Source organism: Sinocyclocheilus anshuiensis, unplaced genomic scaffold, assembly GCF_001515605.1.
Source record: "Sinocyclocheilus anshuiensis isolate Anshui unplaced genomic scaffold, SAMN03320099.WGS_v1.1 scaffold63, whole genome shotgun sequence".
Taxonomy (NCBI): Eukaryota; Metazoa; Chordata; class Actinopteri; order Cypriniformes; family Cyprinidae; genus Sinocyclocheilus; species Sinocyclocheilus anshuiensis.
The window spans coordinates 5060295-5071907 of NW_015552625.1; the positions used below are offsets into that span (position 1 = coordinate 5060295).

At 35.3% G+C, this 11613-nt stretch overlaps 1 protein-coding gene across 1 annotated transcript in view; it reads right to left on the reverse strand.

Annotated features, from left to right (window-relative positions):
• Window positions 1-1821: 1821 nt before the first annotated feature.
• Window positions 1822-11613, reverse strand: part of adss2 (adenylosuccinate synthase 2) — a 20427-nt gene continuing 10635 nt past the window's right edge. The window contains exons 3-13 of the mRNA XM_016457913.1: window positions 10434-10502; window positions 10296-10346; window positions 7983-8049; window positions 6589-6696; window positions 6312-6393; window positions 5970-6096; window positions 5117-5271; window positions 3031-3155; window positions 2842-2939; window positions 2614-2763; window positions 1822-2261 (exon numbers count right to left, since the gene is read on the reverse strand). Coding sequence (XP_016313399.1) covers window positions 2209-2261; window positions 2614-2763; window positions 2842-2939; window positions 3031-3155; window positions 5117-5271; window positions 5970-6096; window positions 6312-6393; window positions 6589-6696; window positions 7983-8049; window positions 10296-10346; window positions 10434-10502 — 1085 coding nt within the window. The 3' untranslated portion in view covers window positions 1822-2208. The remainder of the gene's footprint in view (window positions 2262-2613; window positions 2764-2841; window positions 2940-3030; window positions 3156-5116; window positions 5272-5969; window positions 6097-6311; window positions 6394-6588; window positions 6697-7982; window positions 8050-10295; window positions 10347-10433; window positions 10503-11613) is intronic.

The window sequence follows — 11613 nt, forward strand, 5'->3', positions numbered from 1 at the left end:
ATTCAGCAGCTGTGAGCAACAGAAAAGCATCACACCATCATCAATCTGAAAAAGAAAGCGTTATCATTCTGGGTCATGTACAAAGGCTCTTTATATCACAGCATTCATTTATCCATTAAGATACTTCTTTGGATGCATGTATACTTGGCAAATGGCAATGACACTAATGCCCTCGAAAAAGCTAAAGGAGGTTTCTCAATAAAAGCTCAATCAGACGAAGGATTAGTTTTCAAGTTTCATTGTTCATCTGTATTAACAAGGCACACTTTATCCTACATTACTTATGTATGGGAAGGTGCAGTACTGAGGGTGAGACAAAACAGAAGAAGCAACTCTGGGTTTCTGAAACAACCCAGTCATATATTTAAATAGGCAAGCTCTGTTTAGATCATTTCTAACATGTAAAGGTTCTGTAAATGTGCTACTGGAGGTCAGAAAAGCAGACGACCTCCTGCAGCAGCTAGCAACCACAGAAGAAGTTCAAACATCAGTGTGTTTTACTGGCTAAACAGAGTCGTACATCCTGAGGTGGTGTCTGAATTCACACAAACGTCTTAAGGATCTATACTTTGACAATCTATTTTGAAAGGCAAGTTAACTGATATCTCATTACTGATCATTAAAGTGGCTTTAATACGCTTGTGGCATAAAGTTGTACAGTTGAACAATAAACATCTGAGGACTGTGCAAACGTTTACATGCATTCAATGGAATCAAAACCCCGACCTGTATAATAGTATATGCTTCTTGAGGCACATTTGAATTATATACTATTTTTTAGAGCAAATTAAATAGATTCAAATTTAAAGATGCTTCCATAAACGGTTTTGCTTCTATTTTTAGAAAAAACAGAAAACACCCACTGTAATCGTATTACATTTTGAGGCTGTATTGTACATAATTCGTATTCAGAATCAGAAAGTTTTTATGCACCTGGTAAAGAAACATTTAAATTGTCTTTTAAAAACCGTATGTTTAAATGAAGTCGACTTGAGTGAGTCCATTTAAAACAAGGACAAAGTGTGGTAATACACACTTGTATGATAAAACAAAGAAAGAACATTAAATATAACATGTATAAGTAACCGTTTTACCCAATCTGTGTGAAAAATTGATATCTAACAACAATATACATCACTACTGATGCCTGTTTGAACTACACTGTAAAAAATGACCGTGAATTTAACGGTAAAAGACTGTAAAAATGCTACAGTAAAAACCTGTTAAATGGTTAACGGTAAATTCCCCTACTATATACGGTGAAAAACTGTATTGGACATTACATGTATTGGACATTAATTTTACGGTAGTATACCGTTTTTGGAAGTGAAAAAGACTGTATAATTTACAGTGAATAACCGTAAATTGACATTCCCAGAATTCCCTGCGTTACATTTCAAATTTGATGTTTTTTTTTGTTGAAATAACTATGTTTCTTCTTAGTTTTTTCTTATCAGTTTTGTATATTAGGGTTGTGTGTTACACCTAATGTTGTTAAAGGAATGTTTATTGCATTATTTCAGTTTCATGTGTATTACCATGATGGTGTTTGGTGTTTGTGTGAATGACACTGTGCACCTTCTATATATGTTATTATTTAAAAGCTGCTTGTGATGGGCTTTGGTTCATCATGTGACTTTCTCATCACCACCTGCATTTGGTGGTTATCTGTGTATTACAAAGGTACAAAACAGATTTCAGTACTTCAATAGGTTGGTATATTAACATTATATCAGTTAATGAAATTACGGTATTTAACTGTAAATTTAAGTTAAAACCTAAAACGTTGCTACCGTATTTTTTACGGTAAAATTCCGGCAACCACAGCTGCCGGTTTTTTACCGTAAATTTTACGGAATTTTTTTTACAGTGTAGTAGCACATGTACAGCATATGGACTCAAGATGGAGATATTGAGCTTAAGAGAGCTCAAAATACCAGAGGAGAATTATGTAAAGCTGATGAGAAACAGTTAAATGATTACAAAAAATAACTAGTTGAAAAGCCCTTTTTGATTTACCACAAGAATGCCATTATATATGGCAAATATTCAATTTCAGAGGGCTGTAGGATGATCTGAGTGATACAAAATTATGTTCTTGCCATGGAGAAACTAAAGTGAGGTGGGAAAAGAAACATATGAGGCAACTTTCCGTCCCCGAGTCCAGAGCGTAATCCAGCCAGTGCTACATGCAAGCCGAGCAGCCTCTTAAAAGAGCTGGATCATTGATTCCCGCGACTTCCCAACACCAATCCACTTTACTAAAGCAAAGATGGAACAAGTCATTAGGATCGCTGTAGTAAAACAACCCAACTGCATTTTAAACGATCAGGCTTACAAGAACAACTTAAAGTTATAGTGACAGTCTACCCTCACCTTCATGTCATTCCAAAGCTGTATGACTTTATTTTTTGGTAACCATTTACTTCCATATTATTTTTTGTTGCACATTGTGTTCCACATTTTTTGTTCCAACTGTTTGGTTACTGACATTGTTCAAAATATCTTTTACGTTTCACAGCAGAAGGAAAGTCATACAAGTTTGGAATGACATGACAATGAGTAAATGACAAAATGTTAATTTTTGGAAGAACTATCCCTTTAAAGTCTTACCAGGCACACCCAAGTGATCTTCAATGTAGCAGGCGTATTTCTGTGCATTTTCTGGAAGCTCTTCAAAGGTCCTGGCAGCAGACGTGTCTGTTTTCCAGCCTGGCAGAGTCTCGTACTGCACTTCAACCTTCTGTAGCACCTCTTGGTTTGCTGGGAAACATGTATGATATTGAACTACACTAGATTTGATTAAATCTACTTGTGTGATATGGGAAAAGTGCTGCTTACCTGGAAAATGTGGGATGATTTCACCATCTACTTTGTATGCCACACCAACTTTGATCTCAGGAAGCACATCTAAGATGTCAAGTTTGGTGAGAGCTAAGCTAAACAGACATATAGAAGGATGCATATAAGAAAACAGTATTTTATAGAGCACAAATACAGAAACCAAAGGAGTCATATCTGAACACTCACGCTGTGAAGCCATTAATCATGTGGGCGTATTTGATAAGCACCAGATCCAGCCAACCACATCTCCTTTTGCGACCTGTGGTCACGCCCACTTCCTTGCCTCTCCTCTGCAAGAGCTCTCCAATTTCCTATGCAGAAGTACAGTATGCAAAGCGCAACATTTAATTCCTTTGTGTATTACAGTATGTGTACAGGTATCTTAATATTTGCAATGAATGGGTTAAACAGTCAAGCTTTTTAATGACAATTTTAATAATTTGCAATTTTAGGGATGACTATGTAGCATTCTATCCAGGCACTATAGAAGAAAAAGCCTTTGACTCACCCTGGTGTATTTACAGTAAAGTTTATTAATGTTCACTAACCCTATTTAATAAACTAAACTAAAAAAAAAACAATATGAGCTATATGATACTACTGTATTAGCAGCATTATTTGACAATTTGAATTATGAAGTCTACATTACTATTGTCTAAAAAACCTTCTTCCCACTAGATGGAGCCATTTTAAAACTGAAAACTCAAAGTGTTTGAAGTGTAAGAGCAATTTCTAGTAGAATTATATTTAGACTGACTTTATATTATGTGTTTTAATATAAATCATACTATGTACTGACATTTCAAATATAATTATGATACAATGCACTTATTGTCTACATGCATGTTTTTACATTGTGTTTATAATTGAAAAACACCTGCAGTAACCCCATCTGCATTTAAAGGGGTCATATGATGCGATGAAAATTTTTCCTTTCTCTTGGGAGTGTTACAAGCTCTTGGTGCATAAAGAAGATCTGTAAAGTTGCAAAGACTAAAGTCTCAAATCCAAAGAGATATTCTTTATAAAAGTTAAGAGTCAACCACGCCTACCTAAAAAGGCTCGTTCTAACACGCCCCCACATGTCTACGTAAAGCGAAACTACTTTGTTTGGCCTTCCAAAAGAGGACTCGACTACAAATCAGTGGTTAAGTTGAATTTACAATGCTGTTCCAGAACAGTTCAACCCAAATATTCAGATGTGTGCAGCACATTTTATGGAGGACTGTTTCCTGATCCTGGGAGAGTAGACTACAATGCCGGCTGTTCTGACTCGCAGTCTGCAAGTACGTTTTCATATTTAAAGGATTTGCCACTGATGATTCAAACGCGAGTTTTGAGCAGTGTAGAGTAGCGCTTGTAGTTTGTCATTTCTCCGATCACAAATGCAGACATGGTTTTATGTTTACGCGGCGCGATGCAACGCAACGCCTAAAAAGACAGTATAAGTCATTATAATCAGTAATTATGTCCCCACTGGATGCAACAAATGCCTCGTTTATAATGGGTTTTATTGGTTTTGTCTCGTCGTGCTGGGAGATGGCATCACGGTATGTTAAGGGGTGTAACATTTCCGTCACACGCTTGAGGTATTCAGCCAGATGAGCTTTGTAAAAATCGACGCGTTTCAGAAAGGCGGGGCATAGAGGAGAAACAATAATGTACAGTATGTGGAAAATAATGTGGTTTTTTTTTTAACCTTAAACCGCATAAACACATTTCATTACACCAAATACACAAAATAATGTTCTTTTTAGCAACATCATATAAACCCTTTAATTTCTGTAATATTTAATATGTTTTCTTTTAACTTTTATTTTGTTAAAGACACTATGTATTGCTATGTACAAGTGTGACCATACATTTGAACTAAAAACTACACCATTTAGACTTCTTCATGTCTTTCCCACAATTTTATTAATTTCCACTGTAGAATCCTAATAGTTCCAGGATTTCCTTGATCTTGAAAAGCCTGCTATTATTATGTATAAGCACGTGTTAAGTCACTGTAAAGCACATTATGAATAGGAAATCCTAAATGTCTCATACACAATGTATTCATTGTCATGTAGTGTGACAGAATACTGACTGCTCTGTTCCTCCAGCCTCATTATTCCTGTTCAAATCTATCCATAACAATAATCGTGCTCGACTAAAGTCAGGGTCATTACTGCCAAAACACTCACAACACTGAATGCACCAGAATATAAACAGTAGTGCGAGCTCATCCAAACAATGCGAAAACAAAAGAGGAAGTTAAGCAGCTGCTTACGTTGTTCTGTTCTGTAGGGAAAGCTCCAATCCCAACTCTCGTGGTGTAGGTTTTGACAACTCCATAGACTTCACCCACGTTCTGGGGTGGCATGCCCAGACCCGTACACACCCCTCCCACGGTGCAGTTTGAGGAAGTCACGAACGGATATGTCCCTAAACAAAAGCGTCAGATCAGCGCTGCGTGCCAGTGAAGTGTTAGTGAAGCTTTAGGCAATGTCAGGGTTATTTTCATGACTGTATGTACAATAATAGACCTTTGCGTCTGTCAACGCCTATATTTAATTGTAAAAAGTTAGAGGCACACAACACTGCTTAAAATCAAATGACAAATGATTTTTTTTACATAGTGAAAAATAAATTAAAGCAAAGCTAAACCTATTATAATAAAAAAATTAAATGATAAAAATAATATATTAAGAAAATTTAAATACAATGAATTAAACAAATAGAATTTAAAAGTGACTGAAGTGTTAGTAAAGCTGTAGAGAATGTAATGACTGTTATTTTTATTATGTAGAGTAATAAGCATCTACATCTATCAATGTCAAATTTTTTTTTTTTTTTTATTACACAATACATAAATCATTCAACCATAAAAAATAGTAGGAACTATGTTTTAAAATGATGGATAAAAAAAAAAATCATAACATGAAATAAAATAAAATGTGTGAGACTGTATTATTGACTTGTAGACTTATTATTGTTGATAGTTCACAGGACTTAACTAATATGGGAGGACTTTCCCAGAAGTTCACAAATGGGAATCAGCTGGTTAGCACATTGCATAATCTTATATTACACATGGTCTGGGAATGGTATGTACAATGTGTTTCGGTGTATCCATTACTCACCAAAGTCTATGTCCAGCAAGGCAGCATTGGCACCTTCCACCAGAATCTTTTTTGAAGGCCCATGTAGCGCCTCATACATGAAGAAGACTCCATCTCTCACCATGGGCTTTATCCTGTCTACATATGTCTGAAAAAACAATGTCAGAAAGTGTGGTAACCCTTGTTGTCCGTGTGTCACAACAGATGTTACTTTTATGAATACAGTAATTAATAAATGTATTTAAAAAAGTTAACATTATATGATAACTGATATGTTGTGCATCTCTAACTCTTATCCAAGTCCTATAAAATCTTGTAAACCTAACCTACGGAATTAACTGGTGTGACATCTAAGCTTCTCACCTTGAGTTTCTCAAGTTCCCCATCCACATCAATCTCCAGTGAAGGGTACATAGACTTATACTGTGAGGCCAAATGTTTAAATCTGTGAAATAAGACATGAGACTGCTCAGCTGACACTGTGATAGATCAGTTGCTCTTCCATTGTTTCTGTTGGATTAAGACCTGGATTAAGTGTTTTTACAGAGGGTGAGGCTTAACACAGTCTATGGAAATGTGGCATGAATGGGTAAGATAGTTGAGTTGTCAAGCTCATTGGAACAGGTAAGCACACCCTGACCTCTCTGAGAACTCCTGAAAGTCAGCCAGAAGGTCACATATCCTCAGGCCACTGCGAGCTGCTTTGGCGGAGTACACGGGACCGATTCCTTTTTTAGTTGTTCCTAAACTAGGTGGTGAAACAGAAAGAAGGTGAGACTCGTGAGTGATATTCACATGCATTAGATAGACACTTTTTTTCCCATGTTGGTTGCTTTAAAAGAGGGGTCTGCAACCCTTATTCAGGGCCCCCTAAGTGGACATAGACATAGAGAAGTGAACCTGTTACATACAATATTGTATAAAATTAAGTGTAATTTTGTTTACATACACATTTTTATTCAACACTTTAACTGATGAAAAGTGAGAGTAAAGACATTTATAATGTCTTTACTAAAATAAAGAAATGCCGTTCTTTTGAGCTTTTTATTCATTATAGAATCCTGAAAATCTATCAGTTTTAGAAAAATAATAAAGAGCACAACTTCATTATGAATACTGACAATAACATTTTCAACATGGATAATAATAAATGATTCTTGAGCAGCAAATCAGCATATTAAAATTAATTAATTAATTAATTAAATTTAATAAATTTATGCATTTAGCAGACACTTTTATCCAAAGCGACTTACAGTGCATTCAGGCTATACATTTTTTACCAGTATGATATATGATATGATATCTAAAAAATGATATCTAAAGGATCATGTGACACTGAAGACTGGAGTAAAGACTGCAGAAAATTCAGCTTTGCATCACAGGAAAAAATAACATTTATAATATATTGAAATAAAAAATACTTATTTTAAAAATTGTAAAATTGTAAAAATATTTCACAAAATTACTGTTTTTACTGTATTTTTAATCAATTAAATGCAGCCTTGGTGAGCATAAGAGACTACTTTCAAAAACATCTTTGACATCAAAAACATCAAAAAAAATCTTACAGACCACAAACTTTTGAACAGTAGTGTACAACTAACTAAAAGCCATTGAATGAATCATTATTGATGTACATAATCATTTATTTGTACACTACATTTTAATTTCACAATGTTTTAATGTGAGAGGGACTATGAAATATTAATCTGAACTTCAGATTCTTAAATTTAATGCCAGATTTAGCCAATATTACATTTAATATTTAATTTATTTTATTTGTCATATATTGAATGTTATGTTATTAAGAGTATAAAATGTTTTCTTTTTGCAGATATACATATAAACTTCACATTTCACATAAAAGAACTTAGGACCGAAAGTCAATTACTAAGATCAACCCGAGGGGTTAGAAAAGCCACCAATACACATGACTAAAGTTAATCTCTCAAAGTATTTTTTCTTTTGTTATGAACTCATGTCATAACATGTTGCTAGCGTGTTGTATGCGTGTGCATAAAGCAAGGTTTTTACTTTTTGCCAGCTTGCTGTTGCCTCTCCTGTTCCTGGACTCCATCCACAGCTTGATGGAAATCAAACACTAGAGGCAGGAGAGTGTATACATTACAGTGAGACAACTCATCTCTCTGAGCTCTGAACCCAACATGCCAAAGCAGGTCACCATAACAACACTTGGGTTGACTACAATTGATCCTGTGTCCTTTCATTATAACCACTCCTGAGAATCTAGAATTACAACAATAGTCTAAAGGCATAAGGCTGATGATACACGGGGCAACTTTTTGAGCAATGTTGCTGGCCAACTTTGGTTAATGTTGGCATCAACGGGCAACCAGGTGAGACACAGGGCCCACAACCGATCTAAAATATCCAGACAGAAATCTGTTACCCATTCTCAGTGGAAAAGTGCCCAAGCATCACTGCTCAAAAAAAGTTGCCCGACAAAATTGCTCAAAAAGTTGTATCATCAGCCTAATAATTCAAACACAAACCATTATTCTCCATTAGACTCTTTGATTATGTTACATTTGAGAGCAGTATCTGCCTACTTCAAATCCCAAAAGCTAAAAGCATAGCATAACAAACACACACACAAAAAAAAAAAGATGAGTAAAAATGTATTGATGCATCAAACAACATTTTAATGGATTAATTAAATATTATTATTGATATTAAGCTATTATGGCTAGCTAGATTTGCAGTTCCTGAAGGGAACAGCAGTGCTTGCAAGGCATAAAAAGAACAGTGTTAAAGATTTAGGTTCAGGATTTTATGAATATGGAGGTTTTCAAAATTTGATCATAAATTTCATATTTAAAAAAACAGACATTACTGTGAGAAATATTACCAGCATGTTAGAGGGGCGTCAATAAAGTGTCTTGCAAGAACTGTAATAATACCTACTGTATTGTGTTTTTGTTTTTTTTACCAAATAACAATTCTTGACCATTTTTGTTGTAAAAAATATCTCCAAATCCAGAACACCCAATGTACTTAATGTACAGTGGTGTGAAAAAGTGTTGGCCCCCTTCCTGATTTCTTATTTTTTTTCCAAGTTTGTCACACTTTAATGTTTCAGATCATCAAACAAATTTAAATATTAGTAAAAGATAATACAAGTGAACACAACATGCAGTTTTTAAATGAAGGTTTTTATTATTAAGGGAAAACAAAATCCAAAACTACATGGCCCTGTGTGAAAAAGTGTTTGCCCCCTAAACCTAATAACTGGTTGGGCCACCCTTAGCAGCAACAACTGCAATCAAGCGTTTGCGATAACTTGCAATGAGTCTGTTACAGTGCTGTGGAGGAATTTTGGTCCACTCATCTATGCAGTATTGTTGTAATTCAGCCACACTGGAGGGTTTTCGAGCATGAACCGCCTTTTTAAGGTCATGCCACAGTATCTCAATAGGATTCAGGTCAGGTCTTTGACTAGGCCACTCCAAAGTCTTCATTTTGTTTTTCTTCAGCCATTCAGAGGTGGACTTGCTGGTGTGTTTTGGATCATTGTCCTGCTGCAGAACCCAAGTTCGCTTCAGCTTGAGGTCACAAACAGATGGCCGGACATTCTCCTTCAGGATTTTTTGCCATGTAGTTTGGGATTTTGTTTTCCCTTAATAATAAAAACCTTCATTTAAAAACTGCATGTTGTGTTTACTTGTGTTATCTTTGACTAATATTTAAATTTGTTTGATGATCTGAAACATTAAAGTGTGACAAACATGCAAAAAAATAAGAAATCAGGAAGGGGGCCAACACTTTTTCACACCACTGTATATCAATGCATTCATTTGGCTTAAGTTACATACACAACACTACCATTCAAAAGGATGCATTAAACTGATCAAAAGTTTTTTTGGTCACCATGTTTTTTTGGTCACCAAAAAATAAAGACATTTATGTTACAAAAGTTTTCTATTTCAAATAAATGTGGTTTGAACTTTATTTTTAAAGTATACTGAAAAAAAAAACGGTATCAGTTTCCACAAAAATAGTAAGCAGCAGAATTGTTTTTTTTTTTCAACACTGATAAAAATATATGTTTTTTGAGCAGCAAATCAACATAATATAATGATTTCTGAAGGATCATGTGACCCTGAAGACTGGACTAAAATGCAGACAATTCAGTTTTGCCATCATTGCAAATAAGTAATATTTCTAAATATATTAAAATAGAAAACAGTCATTTTAAATTGCAATAATATTTTACAATATTACTGTTTTTCCTTTATAACCATATAAAGTCAAATTTTGCTGTTTGCAGCTGTGAATGTAATTTTGGGATATGATGGTGTTAATATGTCATGAGAGCCATCAGCCTACCGATGTGTGCACGGTCAGAGATGATGAGCCTGTTCTCCCAGCCTTCCAGACCTGCGAGCAAACTCACAGTTAGACTCCTGTGAATACTCACTAATAATTAATCATACAGCCCAAGGGCACAAAAACAGTTAAAAAAACCTTTTCCTTTCCGCACATTCTTCTCAGCCTCCTCGAAGAGACCCGGCAGGTGAATGACTACACCATTACCTGCAATCAAATGAGGAGCTGTCAGTCATCACTGTCCAATTCACCCTGGCCTGAAGTGTTAAATAATGTAGTGTTGGAATATTACAGCAAGTTGTTTAGCCACAGACAAACTCATGTACTTTGTACAATCACAGAAACTTGTTTCTTGAGTCATGCTGTTATCGTTTTAGTTGTGAAAATATCACAGATGGACAAGCAAGTTGTGTGCTTGTCCAGTCAACATTATTAACTTCATAAATATGCAAAAATAACATTAACCAAAGTTTATAAATGTACAGTGAGAATTCTTTAAAAAACAATAGAGCAAGAGATAAAGAATTACCCATTTACAGTCTGAAAAGCCCAGTTGTGTCATTCCAGGTTTTGGAATGAAAATAAATTTGGAATGATGTGTGTGAATAAACATCACACATATCAACCCTTAAACCCTGCAACACAGATTTCTGAAACCTGTATAATCTAATGTACTATGAACATCAAGCACTTCCAATACATCATACTAATCTACAGTCAGGGTGCGAACTACGGGGGAGCTAGGGGGAGCTCAGCTCCCCTTAATAAGACATGGGCTCCCCTGAAAACGTGATTTGTGAAATTTTGGGGGGTCTCAAAAAATATTGACAATGTGTTATTTTGACGTGCAATTTCAGTTTTGTGTAATGTGAACATCGTGGATTATTATGTGTAAAATTGCAAAAATAATAATTCATGCATGACGGCGAATTAAACGTAATTCACTTCAATAAAGATAACTATACATGCTACTCTTGTCATGAGCATCAAGGTGTGGGGGTGCTGCGGTGCAAATTCCACTCATGTTTAGTACATGTTAACTCAAAGATTCGTAGAAAAAATATAAACGTTGGACTCTGTGGTTGATTATGTGTTAAGGTAAGGCATGTTATTCGCAATTATGTGTTGTGGCTGGGTTGTTATAGGTCTGCGTGACTCTCGATGTCTTAGGCCTAATTGAACGGAGGAATTATGGTATTCTTCTGTAGCCTGACGACGAGTAACTTTAACCATTGTTCATGTGAACTCAAAGACAGCCTGATGCTTTGTTTATAGACTATTTGTGGGTGGCTGTTTGTTGTTTCACCTATCAAATCGT